Below are 19,821 nucleotides of genomic sequence, written 5' to 3' on the forward strand. Positions count from 1 at the left end.
TTACCGACAGCGTTCAGTCGAGTGGGACACGTTTCCTTAGCAACGGAAAATGTGTGATTCAAAAACAGCGACGTCACGTACTTCCCGTGATGCTTAGCGAGCCTAAATTGAATGCTCGGCAAAAGAAAACATTTGTATTCTGTGTGTGTCGATTTTACGGGTAAAAAAGCACAAAACAACACATTTGAACTGAGTTAGAAAACACTACGAGAGCCAAATTAACAGTGCATACAGGGGAAGCGTTTGCTGGGGGAAAGGTAGGTACTAATACGAGAAATATCTTACGTCGGTTTACACAGCTGAGCTAGCGTTAGCATTAGCCTAGCTTTCTGTGCTGGGTCGTTGGTTTATTTATATTTTTTTATTCGTATTTCAGCGATAATCACCAGAGATAGCAGTATTTCGCTTTGTGGGATATGCAAGTAAGTGACTGCTGTTGGGTTGCGTTTCAAAGTTACAAGACTAAAGTTTTTATAAAGATAATTTAAGTGCTGTTAGCATGTCATAGTCCACAGCCGCAGCTGATCATAGGTACTGGTGTGTCATTGTCATTTAATTACACGTCGGTGGTTGGTTAGTTAGTTAGATGGAGATGGAATGAAACCAAAAAAACTCTACATTTTAACTATTGATTGGTTTATCTTTGTTATTCTTCCGGAGGGTTTTAATGCAGCTTTATTGCCTCATTGATCAATTCAAAGCAGTTTCTCTGGGGTTTACTGCTCCATGTAGGTGACTCTTAGCGTTGTCGTTTGATAAACTGTAAGTTCAAAGCGTTTTAAATCAGTTGAATAACGGGTTTATTTATCTAACAACAAATACACCGTGTATGCCGATGTTTGACAGGTAGCTATACACGGTGCCATTTCCTATATAGGATAAATGCGTTTATCCAATATAGGATAAACACATCGTCAATGAACGCATCTTGTGAGTGAACTTTGTGGTCTTGTCCTGTTCTCAGGATCATGGATCAGGACTATGAGTGCAGGCTCCTCAGACAGATCAATATCCAAAATGAGAATGCAAGTCCCATTGTAAGTAAATACAAGGGTTTTTTGTCTATTCTGTCTGACTCCTTGTATGTAATGTTCCTCCTCTGAACAAAAGCTAATTTTGCTGTCTAATTAAGACTAGTCAAATCTGCAAGTAATCTTGAATAAGGTCATTGTCTTGATTTTTAAATGATGATATCCCCTCCCAGGAGGGACGTGAGGGCGGTGCTTTCCATGTATTATAAGGAAAAAAATGGTTTCACATGGCAGTCTATTGACACTGTCACCACTGTTGAGTAAAAACAAGACCTAACTGGCCAAAAGACTGGCTTTTGTGAATGTTGCCTCCTGTTGTTATCACCTCAAACAAACGCACCATCTGCCATCTAAATTATGTTCCTGTTCCGTTATTGAGTTTTCAAATCCACTCCGAGGCCTGTTTGTGTTTGGCGTAGAGTAAAAAAAAAAACCCCACAATGCTGTCTTCTCTTTTCCCTTGTGCAGAAAGCTGTAGGAGCGGTGCGATCTCTGACACCCACCAGCTCCCCCCTGTCCTCTCCTAGCAAGCATGGTGATCGCTTCATTCCCTCCCGGGCTGGAGCCAACTGGAGTGTCAACTTCCATCGCATTAATGTGAGTCTGCCACAACAGCAAATACACCAAGCACTCTTCTGCCTGTCCTACCAAAAGAACAGTGCTCTCAAGATGAAAGTGTTTGTTTTGTTTTTTCTAATACACTTAAGTTTACAGAATTGGTTGAGAGTGATCATTTATTGATTATGATTTTTTTTTAACACAGGAAATTGAAAAGTCGCACAATCAAAATAGGAAAACCAAAGATGGCACCACTGACAGCAACAAAGGTAATCCATTGCGTTTCTCTTAAATGATGACAAACTGTGTTTCCACCTGCACCTCTCTTGTCACAAGCATTTAAATTGTGAATGAGACAAAATCTGTTTTTGCTTTTTTTGTGTATGTTCAGTTTTCTTTACTTTTGAATGTTTGTGTAGTTGGAATTTAGTTTCACCCCTGTGTTTGTTCATTCAGACTTTATTATTAAAGTCTGAACTTTCACTCTAATACTTTAGTATTAGAGTGAAAGCTCTTAATGGTGCTGTAAATTTGCTCAAAATAAGGTTGGTTATATGTCACACTTAGGTGTGTGTTTTTCTTTTTGTTTTTTGTTTTTCAAAGCTATCATAATGGATAAAAGATGATGGAAAAAACTTTAGCCTATATTTTATCATGATATTTAGTTACTGAATAATTATCATGATAGTCATGTATTATGAGTTACTCGCTTTCCCATCCCCAAGTGAAATATGTTTTTCTGTGTTGTAGATGTACTTTAGGCGTGAGTTTTATCCATTTTTCAGTTCATTTCCACAGGTATCTCTTTCTGCTCCAGTCAAACTTGATAATTTGACCTTCTCTTGTTTACTAAGCCTGGGCAGGCTCATGGAGACTGCAGATAAGGGCTAAACAAAGCTTAGTGGAAAATTCTCCCTGATCTTCAGAGATGTGAGCGAGAGCTGAGAAATTGCAAAGGGAGCACAGGGTTTGAAGTTAATCATTTTGACAGCCTGGTTTGATTTCCCCTCTGTCTGTTCCTTTGTCTTCAGCGGACGGTCTGGCTTACTCAGCTCTGCTGAAAAATGAGCTACTAGGAGCAGGCATTGAGAAAGTCCAGGACCCCCAGTCAGAAGATCGTCGCTTGCAGCCATCTACGCCTGCCAAGAGGAGCCTTTTTAGTGTAAAAAAAGATTAATGTTTTTGTAACAGGCAAAGTGTTTTTTGTTTTACGGTGGGTTTTGTCTGCATTAGAAATAATCTGTTTGTGTGTTGTAGTATTCTGTAAGTACCAAGAGAGCTCTTCCCGAAGAGGATGGAAACACAGTCTCTCCCTATTCACTATCACCTGTCAGTAGTAACAGGTAATTAAATTTTCCAGCTAAATGTGAAAGGGCCATTTCTTAATATGGGGAGAAAATTTTACTGTGTTGCTTAAATGTTATTGTGCTTTGCAGTCAGAAACTTCTTCGATCACCACGAAAACCAACACGCAAGATTTCTAAAATTCCTTTCAAAGTTCTGGACGCTCCAGAGCTTCAAGATGATTTCTACCTCAACCTAGTGGACTGGTCCTCTCTGAATGTGCTCAGTGTGGGACTGGGTACCTGTGTCTACCTGTGGAGTGCCTGTACCAGCCAGGTGTGTGTGACATGTTAGCTGAGAAAACCTCTGTGATAGCGTGTCATACTTAATGAAAAAGACATAACTGAACTACCTCCTGGATCCATCTGCATTAATCTGTCTCCTTTGTCTGGCACTTTTCAAAACTTTAGGTGACTCGTCTTTGTGACCTTTCTGTAGAAGGAGACTCTGTGACGTCAGTGGGCTGGTCAGAGAGGGTGTGTTTTTCTTTCATTGTTTTCATTGAATTCTCTCGTCCAGGACTTAAAACAATGCTGTAATAAAGCCTGCACAGCTGGCCTTTTTTACAGTTTCTAACAGCAGAAAAAAAGTCAGAAACTGAGTGTTCAGAGCACTCTACAGCCTGAACTTTGGGTTCATAGTGATTGTTTTTAAAAATATGACTTTAATTATTGATTCTTTGGTTATGTTTATGCAAGTTTGAGAATTCACCATCGCATTCTGTCATATATATGAAATATATGACAGAAAGTAAGGAAAAGCATAATTGATTCACTTTGAAGGTCTGCCATGAAACAAGACTGTTTCTGGATATTTCAAAGAAATTCAAGCTGATTTATGATTTCAGGCTTTTAACCTATGCTGTAACTAAGAAAAGGCTTGAGGGTATTTGCACTTGCTCCTGTCTTTGTGCCATTGTAAGATTAGACTCCTACTTGCCAGTATCATCTTCAAAGTGTGCTGTCTATTTTTAGGGTAACCTGGTAGCTGTAGGCACCCACAAAGGCTATGTACAAATCTGGGATGCAGCAGCAGGGAAGAAGCTCTCCGTGCTAGAGGGACACACAGCCAGAGTGGGTAAGTTGAAAGTCTATGGAAATGAAGGCAGAGACAGTCATTCAAGCTTCATTTATTTTCACGCAGTTGTTTAGCAACATCTCTCATTCATGATCGGTAAATCGTCTCCCCTGGTCATCATTCCCTGCTTCCAGGTGCTCTAGCATGGAATGCCGACCAGCTGTCGTCTGGAAGTCGTGATCGGGTGATCCTGCAGCGGGACATCAGAGCACCGCCTCTCCAGTCAGAACGTCGGCTCCAAGGACACAGACAGGAAGTCTGCGGGCTCAAGTGGAGCACAGACCACCAGCTTCTAGCCTCGGGTGGAAATGATAACAAGGTATGCAGAGAATCTCACCCATGCCTTTGTCTGTGCCACATTTTTATCGGGGTCCCTTTTTTATAAAAAACGTCAAAAATTTTCTGTCCTCTTGTTATTGCAACCTGCTGTCTGCAGTTACTCGTGTGGAACCACTCAAGTGTCCTCCCAGTGCAGCAGTACACGGAGCACTTAGCTGCAGTGAAGGCCATCGCCTGGTCTCCTCACCAGCACGGCCTGTTGGCTTCTGGAGGAGGCACTGCCGATCGCTGCATCCGCTTCTGGAACACTCTGACTGGCCAGCCTCTGCAGTGCACCGACACCGGCTCTCAGGTCTGCAACCTGGCCTGGTCCAAGCACACTAACGAACTGGTGAGTCACCCCATGTCTTTGACTGCACTCTGCTCCTGTGAAATAGAATACATGCATCTGCTTTTAAATACGGACATACACCGAGGTTAATTTTAGGGCTGTTGGTGAGGGGGTTTTTTTGCTATTCAGTAGCATTCAACTCAGTTTTTATTTATATATTTTTCTTTTTTGTGTGTGTGTTTTTGGCTGGAAAATACGATGGAAGCAGTGATGTGGAATTGTTGATTTTTATCAGATGGTAGACAAACATGCCAGCTAAATAAGTGGAAAAAACTGTTCCTCCTCTGCAGGTCAGCACGCACGGTTATTCCCAGAATCAGATCCTCGTGTGGAAGTATCCATCTCTAACTCAAGTGGCCAAGCTTACGGGGCATTCCTATAGAGTACTTTACCTGGTCAGTATATTTTTTTTCCTTTATAACTAAGTTAAAGATGATCTTAACTTAAAAGAAAACTGTAAAGCAGAAAAAAATAGTCACAGAAAAAAAGTGCAAGGAAATGATCCTATAAAACTAGACTCACTGACTGACCCTTTAAGAAGTGTCACTGTTAGATATCCAAAAATAAAAGGGTGACACTGACACAGAGCTTCTCAAAAATAAAAAAAAATGAGTGAAACTGACATTTTCTACCTCTTTCTGATGTTTTGTTGTGCTGTTGTGAGTGATTTCTGTGCATCACTTTGGCTTTACACCAACAATTAATATATAGGAATGCACATGTAAACTTCAGAAGCATTTTAATTAATATTTTATGTGCTGAAAGCAAATATAGTGAATTTTAGATAGAAGAACCATAAAAATTATATTTTAATAAATAATTACACTTAAAGCAAACTAAAATGATAAAATCCTTCCTGTGCGCACTTCAGATTCCTGTAATTACATCAGAATCAGGATACTTTATTAATCCCAGAGGAAATGATGTAGCTGTTACAGTGGTGCATATTCAGTGTTTAATAATAACTTGCATGCAGGCTATGTCACCTGATGGGGAGGCCATCGTGACGGGGGCTGGAGATGAAACTCTGAGGTTCTGGAACGTCTTTAGCAAGATGAGATCCACTAAGGCATGTTTTCTTCCCATTTCTCACTTTCTCTGTGTTGGGATTCCTTGAATGCAGTTTTCATCACTTGTGTGTTATTTTTGTAATGGTCTCTGTCTAACGTTCACCTTCCTCCTTTCAGGAATCAGTGTCAGTGTTAAACCTCTTCACCAGGATCCGGTAGTCTGCACTGTGCGGGGAATAAAAACAGGAAGGGAATTTGTCTTTGCATGTCTCGTGGTGTAAATGGGGCCTCTTTGAACACTCACCTTAGTACTCTGCAGAGGTCCCCCTCAACTGGCCTTAGTTAAGTTGTAGCAGAAGATGAGAGGAGACACATAGACTGAGTATCGAGGGCAGAAGAAATGCACACAGTATTCCACTTCCTCCTGAATGATGGAGCCACTGCCGCCTCCAGTTTCGGGGCCTTTATCTCCCCGTGTCTGCAAACAGACGTTGTGCATACCTGCCAAATATTGAGTTTGTCCTTGTGATCGTTTATTTATTTTCTGTTTTTGTTTAGTTTTTTTGTTGTTTGTATGTTTTTTGCTCCGTTTTTTTTTTTACATTTTTAACATATGTTATCGATGTATTTGCTGCAAAGGCTGGTTGACTTAATTTCATGTGCAAAACTGCAGTTTTTTGGTCTGATCTGTGGAGCAAGTTTGATTTTGTTCAGGTTTGCAGAAAAAAAATTCCAAGTTTGCGTTACCTTTTCCTGAGGGGCAATAATGTTTCGTGTACACTGATAAAAGATTCATAATCTTGTGCCATTTTGTTAATAGTTAACAAGGATTCAGTGAAAGAGCCTGATCTCTCTTTTTTTTTTTTTTTTAAGAAAAATCTGACATTTTTATTTTAGTTAATGAAAATAATAATCAAACATGGCAAACATTACTTCATTATCTCCCAAAACAATTTGTTTTTTGGAGATTATCTTTTCCTAATTGAAAAGCAAGCCAAGGAAAATTAAAAGGAAATGGCTTTGGCTTATCATTGTAGTTTACAGCAACCGCTAGCGCAAAGTAAAAACATTTGTGATTAAACCAGATGGTGAAATGCTGCTGTGTAAAGAACTTCTGCTTTGTGCTATGTCTGTAACATATTCAAGCTTGGGGCGCTCATTTTTTTGCTACTGCAAACTTCTTCTTTGTCAGGCAGTCATGCTGCTGAACTTTGTTTTTTAATCTGGAGAAACATTTCATATCCTCTGCCGCATTTTCTTTGAATGTTTCAGTCACCTACCTTTGAACGAGCGCTATTTATTTGTCTTGTGAAAGTTTAGAGTACAGAGTGAAGAGGTTTGCTTAGCGAGGTTGTCTGAAGGGAGCTGATGGTCAACTCTCTAAATTTTAATGTCACTTAAAGACAACGCTGGCAACTTCAGTTATTGAACGAATGTTTAAAAAAAAAAGAAATATTTCTGTACTGGAACATGAACAACAATTAAATTGCCATATCTTGTAACTTAGTGCTGTTTTATTGGGCTGTAACTACTCCTCAAGTTGTTAGTAATACTTTACGTTCCTGCTTTGTCCTTCAGCCAAACATTCATCTGTTTAAACTAAAGGGTGTCTTTAGTTTGCAGTTATTCTCAGTTATTACACGTTTGGTTATATTTAAATATTTTGATTCTGGTTTCTAAACTGAGATGTGAACATTTTCAAACTGTTTTACAGTTAAAACAGATAAGATAAACCTTTATTAGTCCCACATGCGGGAAATCTTTTGGTCATGGCAGAAAGTACAAGTTAAGAGCAGTAAAAATTGAGAAACCCCCCCAATAGAATAGAATAAGATAAAAAATAACATACTATACAAATAGAATAAAATACTTTCTTATATTGGGAAGATTGCACTTGGTACTATTGCATATCGGTGAGAAAGGGTGAAATTTACAATTGTGTATGGGATGTGTGTGTGTGTGTGTGTGTGGTCATCTGCAAAGACCATGTTGTAGAGTCTGACAGCAGCAGGAAGGAAATACCTGTGAAATCTCTCCGTCCCACACTGTGGGTGCCGCAGCCTACCACTGATCAGAGTCTCCTGCATGGGGTGGGAGATGTTGTCCAACAGGGATGACAGCTTAGCCACCATTCTCCTGTTACTGACCACCTCCACTGGGTCCAGAGGGCGTCCTAGAACAGAGCTGGCCCACTGCTACCCCAGCAGACCACACCGTAAAAGATGGCTGAGGCCACCACAGAGTCATAGAAGGCCTTCAGGAGTCGGCCCTTCACTCCAAAAGACCTCTGCAGCAGGTACAGCCTGCTTTGCCCTTTTCTGTAGAAAGCATCTAAATTGTGAGTCCAGTCCAGTTTATTGTTCAGATGAACACCAAGGTACCTGCCACAGCCTCAATGTCCATACCTTGGATGTTTAGTGGTTGCAGTGGAGGATGTTTATGCCTGTGGAAGTCTACCACCAGCTCCTTGGTTTTACTAGTGTTGATCTGGAGGTAGTTCTGCTGGCACCAGTCCACAAAGCCTTGGGCCAGCACTCCTTATTCCATGTCGACCCCATCAGTGATGAGGCCAACTATTGCAGAGTCATCAGGGAACTTCTGCAGGAAGCACTGGGTGGAGTTGTGAGAGGAGTCTGCAGTGTAGATGGTGAAGAGGAACGGAGCCAGAACCGTTCCCTGTGGGGCCCCCATACTGCAGACGACCCTGTCCGATTCTGAGTTGTCACATACTGTGGTTGATTGTTGAGGTATTCCAGTATCCATGTTGTGAGTTGATGGTCCACTCCTGTGTTCTCCAGCTTGTCCTTCATAATTGAGGGAAGAATGGTCTTAAAGGCACTGGAGAAATCAAAGAACATGATCCTCACAGTGCTTCCAGTGGTCTCCAGGTGAGAGATTAAATGATGTAGGAGGTGAATGACAGCATCATCCACTCCAGTGCCAGGCTGGTAGGCAAACTGAATTCGGTCCAGTGATGAGCTCATCAGGGGGCGAGGCTGAGCTAGGACCAGCCGCTCCAGGTTCTTCATCAGGTGGGATGTCAGAGCCACCGGCCTGTAGTTGTTGAGGTCCTCTGGACAGTTAAAACTTTAATAGAGCTATAACAATATAGTCTCAGTTTCCTGTTCTTAGATGAGAAGAGTGCCACCACTGTGGTCTTCTCCTGCTGTAGACCAGAAATCCCAGCAGATTAGCAGTTTCTGAAATACTCAGACTAACCTGTCTGGCACCAACAACCACGCCACATTCACAGTCAATTAAATCACCTGAAATGTTGTACCTAACAAAGTGTCTGTGGCTTTTATGTTTTGATTCTGTGTTTTTCTCTCTTATTTTGGGTTTTCACTTATTTTGTCACTTACACAAACACCTCCCAACAGATTTGTCTTGTAGTATTGTCAGAACTAAAAGTGAACACCAGAGGGAGCCATCCTATGTGCTGGTCCAAATTGAGTGATTCAGTGATGCGCTGGTGCTACCACACCGCAGAATCTACCTGAACAAAGCTACCTCAAAGGTGAGGATCAGATCTTACATTCAAAAGAGGAATAATTTGATATTAACAGTGTTGGTTGTTTTTATAGCAAGCTTCTGGAAAGGGTAAAAATCCGACCAGACAAACCCCACGGGGCATGTGGTTTCATTTTACCCTCAGTTTAAAACGATATTTGTTCAAACGGGAGCTTTTAACAGCCAGAAAACATCCCGCGGCCTCACCTGGTTTCCAGGAAGTGTGCAGATTTTCATCATATTACCAGCCCAGCCCACACAAGCATAGTTTTGACCCAGAGCATGAAAAATAATGAATGTTCACTGCCTCCCAAAGCTCCCACACCTCTGCTTGTGCCCTGTTGCTTATCCAAACTCCCTCTTAGACATTCAAACAGCAAATGGATTTTATCAGTGTAAACAACAGCTGAAGGGTCCAAATGCATGAATAATGATGGCTGATGTTGAATAATTATGGTGCTCTGGTTTTATTTTAATTTGAAAAAACTGAAATGATCCACAGCTTTGTTGGAATTTGACTATTAATAAGTAGGGCTTAACAAACAAAGATAAAAAAAAAGAAAAAAAGAAAGAAAAATATCACTGCTAATTGAGTGGCTTCAAAAATTAAAGGTCTTTTTCATGAAGTGTTTGCTTTTTTTTCTGTGATGAAAATCAAGTAGTGTAGGCCTAAGTGACTCAGCTCTATCAACACCAAAGAGCCCGAGCTTCTCTCCCCTTCAGACTCCATTATAATGTCATCGAAATAACATGCATAGTCCATTATAGTGATCAGATAAATCATCTGAATGGAAGACTTTCGGCACAGTCTTCCAGCTCATCTGTGGCTCTCGCTCACTGTGCAGATGTTAACATTAAGCCCTGAAAGCAGAGGGGAGAACAGAGGGAGCTCGCTAATATGCATAATCCTACCTCCTGATGTTTCTATCAAGAGGCACCGAGCGCGTGGTTCGTTATACAACTAAAGCCTCACAAGACCGCGAACATGATATTCCCCCAGGTTCCTCCCTAAGCCTGACTCTTGAGTTTCATTGATAAGCAGTCTTTACAGGGATATCAAAGGAACAAAGCTTTTGTGATAGCTGCAGCCACCCAGGTTTCTTCTTTGGTCATTTTGTAAGAAGGAAAAGAGCACAGAGAGTCACTCACGTGACTCATGTCCCACTGACACTCGTCAGTCACCCCAGCAGAACTTTGGCATCCATAAAATGACGGTGGATAGGTAAGGATGGTTTTCTTCAGCCTGTAAAGTGTGACCAGCTGTCAGATAGTGAGCGTCAGAGAAGATGCTATGATTTCAGTATCTCACTGGGGGAAAAAAGGGCTTAATCGAGCAACCTAACAACTTTGATGAAATGCTGTTCAGGGGAATCAGGAAACATCCTCGGACTGGGGTTAGAGATTTCTTTAATGGAAAATAATAATCAAATAATGAATGGGTGAAATCGTTTAAAATAAGCGAGTGCCAGTTTTAAACATCTTTATTGCTTAACAGTTTAAATTAGGACAATAACAGCAAGAGAGTCCTGGGTTTGAATCCAGCCTGGAGCCTTTCTGTGTGGAGTTTACATGCCCCCCCCTTGTGTCTGTGATGGTTCTCTCTCCGTCCTCCCACATTCCATAGACACGCATGGCGTTACCTTAACTGGTGATTCAAAAGTGACCGTGGGTGAGACAGTGAGCATGAATGTGTTAGTCCTGCAATAGACCTTATGCTATGACAGCTGGGATAGGCTTCTGCTCTGCATCAGACTGGTGACCAGCGGAGGGAGTATGACAGCTGACAGTTGGGATAGGCTCTCGCCTCATGTGGTCTTAACTTGGATAAAGGAAGTAAAAGAAAAGATGGACTGATGATAAACTGCTCCTCAGTAAGTAAAGTTTCTTCCTTTTTCCTGCGTGTCACTGTAAATATCACATTTTAGGCGGGGGTTTTGGCAAAACACTGACAAGATCATTTCCAGACATCACTGTGCTTTGGGAACCTGAAATGAGAATTTTTGGTATTTTATATTTCATCTGAAAATAGAGCGAGAAACTTAACTTGTCAACGTGATTTGATAACATGCAAAATTATGAGCAGGGCTCAAGATTTTTTGCAGTTTTTAAATCATTCTGGTTGCACGATAATAGTTCTCCCTTTTCTCATATAAAAGGTAACAGTGTCTAATTACAGTCAAAGCTTCTTAATAGCCTATGCTGAGGTTTACTAACAGTTATCAATTATAAAATATAATTCACAATGGGTATAATGCAACCTTTTACGCACACCAAAATTATTGATGCTCCAATGTATTTATTTAATAGCTTCAGTGAGGAGCGTTGCAGTTTTTCTCTGGTCCAGATAAGGAGCGCGAGGAGGCATGAAGCCAAACGGGACCAGTGCTGCTTGATGCTGACTCAGAGAGCTGCTCGATTTTGGAATCATTACAGCGGCAAAACCAAACAATGTTACATCAAAACTTAAAAAAATATTGCAAACTGAAATCACATTCGCCCCCTACAAGCCAATTCACTGACACTGAACTATTAAGTAGGTCAAAAACTGTCCAGCATTCTACTGTGTCTCTAAGATGATAAACATGTTATGTTTAGGTGGCTTGGGTGTGTTTTACAGTATGGACTATGAGAGGTCTTCTGGGAACCTGTATTTGATTTGGCTGTCCTCAAAGAAGGATACAAGACTTTTTTTTTTGTTTCATCCTGCTAACCTTGACATCTTCTTTTCTTTTAAAAAACTATTAGGATGCAAAGGTTGAAAAGAGTATTTCCCATAGACTACATCTTTTATTAAAACTGTAGCTCAGGAGGTTAGCACAGGTGATCGTAAGGTTGGTGGTTCGATCACTGGATTCTCTAGTTTGCATGCCAAATATCCTTCGGCAAGATACAAACCCCAAGTTGCTCTGTGATGCATCGATTGGAGTGTGAATGTTTGTGAATGTAAGATGTGTAAGAAGAGCCTGTGTGAATGGGTGACTGAGGCAAGTTGCATGAAGTGCTTTGAGTGTTCAGGTAGAGTAGAAAAGCACTATGTAAGAACCTGTTCATTTACCATCTACATCACCAATTCTGTAATCTTAAAACTCTTATGCATACTGTTCTCTGTGGACATTTCTGTTTTTGCAAATTGTTGCACATCACAGGGTTTGCTTACTTCATGTTTTTTAAATATATACCATATGCAAAATCCGACCGGCTATTGTATGAGAATTTCAGCAATACAGAAAAACAGAGTGCATTGTGGCAACACCGTTATTTTACAGTATGCCTACTGTAAACCACAACAGAAGTAAAACATGTCATGGGACTGTAGCTTAATGCTAATGTTTAGTTGTTATTCTATTCAAATCACAACTAGCAGCTCATTACTGTAAAATCTAACTGCATGTCCACAAACATGTACCCTGATTCCAGTTTTGTTTCTTTCTTGAACTATGACAAGATTTCAGCTTTGTTATAATTCCCCATACTCCTCGCAGCACATAATTACAGGAACAGTATCAACATTTTAACAACTAGCCTGAAGGTGAACGCTGCTCATGCCCCACTGCAAGCTGAACCTTAACACCGTTCTCAGCCACACAAACACTGGAAACCACATCACACATACACAACAATCAAAGCCGAAACACCAGTGAGTTGAAACTGCCTAACGATCACAACACTCACACATTAAGATTTGAACATTTTCATTTCCATCAGTCTTTAAGCTTGTCGACGAAAGAAAAACACTATATTATACAATGAAAAACATTAGCATTTGTATTTCTTTATTAAAATTTAAAAAAAAAAAATCTGGTCCTTAGCAGGACATATTGTTTCTAATATGTTTCTAAGTTTCTAATTGACAGTATAATTAGAAAAGGACATAAAAAGTATGATTTGTTTGGATGGGTTGCCAGGAGAAAGCCTTTTCTCTCTAAAATGAACCTGGCAGCAGACTTAGGTTTGCAAAGTTGTATCCGAACGAAGTCTATTGGACAGATAATACCAAAATGGAAGTATGTGGTCATAATAGACATTGCCACGTTTGGAGAAAACTAAACACAGCACAAAGATCCCATGCCAAGTGCCAAGCACAGTGGTGTATTGGTGATGATTTGGGTTTGTTTTATAGCCACAGGACCTCTGCACCTTACAGTCACTGAGCTGACCATAAACCCCTCCGCATACCAAAGTATTCTAGAGTCAAATCAATGAATAGAGGTGCTGCAATGTTCTGAAATGTGCACAAACTTTGATCAACTGAAGCAACATTGTATAAAAAAAAAAGTTCCAATATGTCATATGTAGCTGTTCATTTGAAGCTGTATTAAAAAAATGTTGGAACCTCATGAGGGCTACATTTTTTTAAAAAATCATACCCCAAAATGTAAAACTTTAGAATTGAAAGCAGTATTTTCCTTATTATATTCATAAAAAATGCCACTTTATTGGACACAGTTTTCTGTATTTTCACATTAATTTCTCAAAATTAAAACCGGATTGAGCTTTGTTCCCCTGAGCACACCACTTGAGCTTCGAGGCATGTAATCTCCACGGCCCTCCCCACGACCACTAACTCATCTTTCCAAATTAAGTAAATGTTAATCTCGAGCTCACAGTTCAGATTTAATTGCATTACATCTGTGCTCTCCACCAAAGCCCGGCTCAGCGGCTCAGGTGAAGTTTATTGCACCGTTTGGGTTTTTAGAATTACGCGCTGACATCAGGCCACAAAATTGCACCGACTCACAGCAAATCAAGCAAAAGCGTTCCCTTAAATAAAAATAGTAGCAGCAATAATACTATTTTCCACCGACATACATCTCCACCCGCCATATGTTTTATTCATATGGTTCTCTAACCTTCACATAATGTAATTTGGCTGCTGGTTTAAGCCGCACCCTTAACAAGGTCTGAAAAAACAGAAAAGAAAAAAAAAATCACGTCAATTGGTCTCCACTCGCAGTCGTCACTCGTCATCGTCCCACCTCCTCCTTGTCTTCTCCGGGCAGCAGACGTATATAAACACACTGATCCATCTTCCTCGAGCTTACCCAGTAACATCACGATAACCATTACGTGGCGCTCAGATGGGAGGGCGCACAGGCTCCGATTGTGGCCGATTTCAATAGAAAAGCCAACAGTGAAAGAGGTGCAGCCTCGGCTACTCATCCAGAACACGCTGCACGAATGTTATGTCGGCATCACCTGTTGTTCCCGTCGATGAACGGTGAGTGGATTTCTTAAACCAATGCTTATTAGCTGGGTATTAATTAATGTGCTGTTTGCTATCGTTTATTTAAGCTGCCTGTCTTTTTCTCTCTCTCTCTCTCCACCTTCAGTTGGAAGGATTGAAAAGCAAATGTGATGATGTGAAATCCTATAAGTCATAGCTTACAAGGGAAACAAACAAAAGACAAAAAGAAAAAGAAAAAATAGCGACTGCGTTTAAGGGAAATTAAATGACAACCCCTTCCTCCTCTTCCTGCCTCGCCTGAGGGAAAATGTTTATCATGCCGTCATGTTGCCGTGATTTGAGAGGTGGGGGGGGAGACAATTGACCTTACTACACTTCAAAACTGGGATCGCTGGCGATTATATGAGTCAGATATCAGAGGTCTTTTGGCTTTATAACCACCAGAGAGAAAACTTCGGTGCAGCAACAGGTGGCATGTTTTTTCCCGGGCCGGAATCGAGGCGAGATGCTGAGGAAGAGATGGACGTGAAAAAAAAAGAAAAGAAAAAAAGTAGGGCGTCATTCAGCACCGAGACACTGGACAGCTCCCACGTCGAGGGCTAATCGTTTCCATTTAGCTGCGATCTGGAAGGAAGACCAGGTTTATTTGTGGCTTTTAGAGCTAATTTTAAACCGTGTCGGCACATTCGCTGAATATTAACACAACCTGACGGCGTGCATTCAATTAACTCGCTGTTTAGAAACTAAATACATGATTTTTTTTTTTTTTTTTTTAATGCTTTGAACGCCAGGGCAACAAAGAGCAACAGCAAATGAAGTGATTTAGTGTCATGAACATTATTGACAATCTCTTCCAGGGTCTCCTCTGGGTATAAATGGAGGGCTGTCTCCGCTCAGCACTCCTCTTTTCTCTAGTTTGCACTTAAGGAGCCCCCTTTCTCTCCTCCCGTGCTTCCTTCCTCTCACTAACTGTCCCCATCTTCCCATCCCCCTCCTCCACTGACTCCCAGTCTTGTTGCATAGCTACCAGCTCAAAAACATACTGGGGATGCAGGACAATCTGTATGTCTCTCTCTCTCCTATTCTTCCACCCCAAATGTGACCTATTAGAAAGGGGGAAAAACACGCACACATACACACAAATCACTGAGTTGATGGCCTGCGTTCACATTTCCATTGAACAGCGTTTATTCTAAGTGCTGTGCTCTTCTCCTCCCTCTCTCTCTCTCTCTCTGTGCCCCCCCACCCACCCTTCTCCTGTCTCCCTCTTTTGAGAGGAGCTGAAAGGTTGGCATTACAACAACAAAGGAAGGATGGAATGTCAACAGGCTTCAGAGAGAAATGGGTTGGGGGGGAAACACAGAGATGGGAAATGCATGTTGTGTTTCCATCTCCGACATCTAAAGTTCGCAACCTACCAGCACGCCACTCGCCGGTGTCCTGCAACACCTGTGACACATGCATGTCCTGAAACCTTCTTCAGCTCTGAAGCCCGTGTCACTAATGGTGCCAAATCAATACCTCATGTTCAACAATTGTAGAGTGAAGGGGAAGATTTTTTAAGCATCTAAAGCCCCCCCCCTGTTTCTTTTTCTTCTGTTACAGGCAGAAGCAGGGGATTTGGATGTGACCAAAAAAAAAGAGTCGAAGGTGCTGGTGGTGCTGAGTGGAAGACTAGTGATTTTGTTGTGACGCTGATCAAAGAACAACAAGTCCCAGTCTGCCTCTCAGCACAAGCAGTGAACTTCAGTTTCACGTCAACGTGAACCTGCTCTTCAGCTCAGGAGCCGTTCACGTTTCATTGTTGGCACTGTTGATGAAATTTCCTGTTTATTCAGCAGGCAACAATATGAAGCCTGCCCTTTAAAAATCACATAAAATGTTCTGATTCACGCTCCGTGTGAAGGAGTTTCGCTGCACAGTAATGTTAATTACCAGCAGAATTGCAATCAAAAGCATCATTTAAGCGAGTGAATCACACACTATAAAAGCCACGTAGGGAAATGCTGTAATAACAATGCTATAAAGCCCTTTGTACAAGAAACAAAAAAAAAAGACTAAAATTGCCCAGTATTATTTTTCTACGTCTATTTTCGGGCTTGCTCATTCTCATTGTGCTTTGTTCAAACTGTTTATTGATCATTAATCTGTAGACATGGGAATAAATGGGACTTCTTTTATTTACACTGCAAAATAAAACCTGTTTTTTTTAAAAAGATCCTTGTATTTCTGTATTTTGTCACATCAGCACCACAGAACAGGTTGGCTCTCACTCTTTCTCACACACACACACTAAGATCAGAGGAGATCCCTGAGGAATCACTGTGTCCAATTAACTACAGTGTCTTCAGCTGAGACTTCAGCCAAGAGAACCTTACGTTCCACCTTTTTATTATGTGCAACAGAGGAGTGAATATAAGCCAAACAATCAACAAGGAGGCTCTAAATCCTTCTGTGAACAGGCTGTTAATTCCTGTAGGTTTTTTTTTAGTGTGTATCAAAGTTGTGAGTGACCCGCTGAATAAAATATGAGCTCCTACTTAGTGACCAGACAGTGAATCCACCAGAAGAGGTCGTTACAGTCGTGTAGCCATGTGTGTGCTTTCCAATGCACTCGAGAGGGTAAAAGAGCCACAAAATCAGTTCTACCACTTATCATGCATCAAATATTATAACAGGTGTCAGTAGGCTGACTTGTGAACGTACTCGCAGTTCTTTGGGCCCAGTAGGTCCAAAATAATTATAGAATAAGATTTTTATTTTTATTTTCTTATTTTTGGCTGCCAGTATTTGGTCTGTATATGAGGTGGACTCTGGTCTGGTCCTTTTCTGAGCTTGGATTAATATCAGCAAACAGACCTGAGCAAATGTAAGATATCTACAGTCACTAAGAAAACTGAGAGGCGTGTTCACACAGCACAGAAGACACCAGACCTGCTCTGTGCTCCACTGCACTTTGGTCTTTTTGTCATATTCAGACACATGGGAGAATTTAACTAATGCAGAGGAGAGAAAATAAGAGACAGAGACATAATCAAGTCACACTAATCACAATAACCAGCACACATTATGTAAAATTCTAACATGAGAAGCTGCATACAGTTGCTGAATAAAAGCAGAGAGGGGCAAGAACAGACAAATCTATACTAAATAAATTGTAAAAACAATTAAGACAAGACAGACATGAAAACGTAGAGACAGACTTATCTTTTTGTTGTTGTTGTTGTTCTCTTTACCTGCACGGTTGACCTGAATAATCCCCATCTTTGCCATTCATTGCTAACAAAGTGCTTATGACAGAAAGGTCAAGCCCACCTAAAATGAATTAAAACTCACTTTATTTGAATCAGATCAGTACAAAGTAAGGACTGCTTAAAATCCAAAGCTGACATGTAACCGTCATGCAGATTACATTCATCTTTGTCTCTGAAACTGAAATTAGTAACCATGTCACCATGCTTTGATAATCTTGACCACAGACAATGCTTTCCACCCTTTTCACTCATAAATGCTTGCAATGTTTTAATTAAAAATGCACCATGGCTGGTCTCCATCACTCTGCACCCTGTAGTCTCCAGATTGGCTGAATCCTGCTTTTTCATATATAAAATCAGGGTCTGGCTTGTGTTGCTAAGCAACACAAAAGAGTCAAGTGCATTTGTTTATTGGCCAATAAGAATGCAGACAAAGTTTCAAGGTTTTTGAGGAAGGTACTGCAATAATGATAAAAGGAAGAAAAAAATAGATCGGAGGATTCTCTCACAACAGCCTTTCATATAATTCACTGAGTGTATGGATAGTGCTATGCAACCTCATGTAGCTCATTTCAGCCTCTTAATTTTAGGCCCATGATGAAAAAGAAAAATATTTATTAATTTAACGGAAGAGGCAGCTTTCAGCAGCAAATGTGGCTATTTTAGACGCTTTTTAGCTGTATTTCTGGTGTGATCGCTATTGTAGGTTACATAAGACAGAGAAATAGAAAAGTCTGATTCCTACTGATTAAAAAATAACAACAACATTTAGGGGTTTTCTTACTGATTGAGCCCATGAACCCCTCAAAAACATCTGACACCTACATCACAGACAGAAACTGGCACAGCAGCGATACCACAACACTTCATGTTTTCTCATTCTCCTGAGTTAAGACTGAAAGCACTTAGTGCACACTGTAGCAGAGAAAAGTCAGAGTCACGATCTAAGATACTTGAGAGTAATTATTATGTCTAAACAGTAAAAACTGTTGCCAACAACTAAGGCAGATGGTTTCACGAGGAAAGAAAATGGTCAAAAATAGTGATGGATGTGTAAAAGGAAGTGCACAACAGGTGACAAATTGCATCAGACACATTCTCAAGAGCACAGACCTTGTGCAATGCATGTACTCCCTCCTCGTTGTTATTACTATCTGGGCACCAAGCCTGGTGTGATGGTATGCCAACTGTTCCCCGATGTCTGTGCTGGCACCCATCTCCACAGACCTGGCACCTCGGAGAGACTCCGAGGGAGGAAGAGTGAGTCCGCATGTGGCTACATGTGTGGTCAAGAAGATCAGGAACCAGGGCCTGACGACTGATCAGCAGACAGAGAACAATTGTGTCTGGCAATTAAAATACTGCAAATGTCTGAGCAGGGTCTTCTCTAATGCTCTTGTTGTTGGTGGTGATGAAAAATTTACAAGCATGATATACATTTAAGTAACAAAACACAAGCAGCAAAAAGTTGATTAACTGAAAAGCTGTAAGTAATCTTCTAGTCATGTAGTCTTAACAGTGTTTGCATTTAAAACATGCAGAGGGGACTGTATGTGAATATCTGCTGATAGTTATTCCCAGTATATTCACAGAAAATCAGAGGAAGCTTTAAAAGTTCAATTTATGGGGAACATACTAACATTTATAAGATAAACACTAGGGATTATGATAACATTTAGCTGTAAGATAAATGAGTATTTACATGATATTCATCCTAAATGATCAGCTGTGTAGGTCAATAACTGTTCCCTGATTTCCTGACCTTTAAATAGAAGCTAATTAGGAATTCGGTTCAGGAGAACTAAACTTTATCCACAGCAGTGTTTACATTTTGTTATTTTAGCCATCGTAACCACGTGACTCAATGGATAAAGTACAGCTGATCAACCAGTGTGTAGTACCTACTGAGTCTGGTTTTCCAATAAACAGGATGAGACTGAACTGTGGGTTAAAGAGAGGCTTCTCCTTATAAATAAAGGTAAAATCTGGCTACCTGCAAAGTCAACCGCTCCATCAACAATATGGAGCTCTGGTGTCTCGGGTTATTTAACCAGAGACACTGAAAAGTGAGGGCGACTGCTTTTGAAAAACTTGTAAATGAAGCAACATTTCTGAACAAAAATGTGTAGAGTATCTGAGTTCATTCAGTGTTTTGAAGCATTCAGTGAAGGTCAAGGAGAGA

At 40.7% G+C, this 19,821-nt stretch overlaps 1 protein-coding gene and 1 long non-coding RNA gene across 3 annotated transcripts; both read left to right on the forward strand.

The window, feature by feature from the left end:
- The first annotated feature begins 68 nt into the window (after positions 1 to 68).
- Positions 69 to 7,192, forward strand: LOC100696847 (fizzy-related protein homolog). Of its 2 annotated transcripts, XM_005476167.4 has the most exons (15): positions 69 to 257; positions 377 to 422; positions 965 to 1,037; positions 1,500 to 1,628; positions 1,795 to 1,858; positions 2,621 to 2,751; positions 2,847 to 2,932; positions 3,026 to 3,209; positions 3,344 to 3,409; positions 3,908 to 4,010; positions 4,145 to 4,329; positions 4,447 to 4,680; positions 4,971 to 5,075; positions 5,657 to 5,749; positions 5,868 to 7,192. In XM_005476167.4, exons 3-15 carry the CDS (start codon positions 969 to 971, stop codon positions 5,907 to 5,909), a joined length of 1,491 nt encoding a protein of 496 aa, XP_005476224.1. In that variant the 5' UTR covers positions 69 to 257; positions 377 to 422; positions 965 to 968; the 3' UTR covers positions 5,910 to 7,192. The 2 variants fall into 2 exon arrangements, with proteins under 2 accessions (XP_005476224.1, XP_003438238.1); XM_003438190.5 differs by lacking the exon at positions 377 to 422.
- A 6,793-nt stretch (positions 7,193 to 13,985) lies between these two features.
- On the forward strand, positions 13,986 to 16,601 carry LOC112842733 (uncharacterized). Its single transcript, XR_003214734.1, has 2 exons — positions 13,986 to 14,418; positions 15,991 to 16,601. It is a non-coding gene; the product is annotated as an uncharacterized LOC112842733 (long non-coding RNA).
- Positions 16,602 to 19,821: the final 3,220 nt, after the last annotated feature.

This window comes from Oreochromis niloticus, linkage group LG18 (assembly GCF_001858045.2).
Source record: "Oreochromis niloticus isolate F11D_XX linkage group LG18, O_niloticus_UMD_NMBU, whole genome shotgun sequence".
Lineage (NCBI taxonomy): Eukaryota > Metazoa > Chordata > Actinopteri > Cichliformes > Cichlidae > Oreochromis > Oreochromis niloticus.

Excerpts from the sequence above, each read along its gene's own strand:
- LOC100696847 (XM_005476167.4), top strand. The coding sequence starts at position 969 with ATGGATCAGGACTATGAGTGCAGGCTCCTCAGACAGATCAATATCCAA. Across the intron at positions 1,629-1,794 it reads TCAACTTCCATCGCATTAAT|GAAATTGAAAAGTCGCACAA; the intron begins GTGAGTCTGCCA and ends TTTTTAACACAG. Across the intron at positions 3,410-3,907 it reads CAGTGGGCTGGTCAGAGAGG|GGTAACCTGGTAGCTGTAGG; the intron begins GTGTGTTTTTCT and ends GTCTATTTTTAG.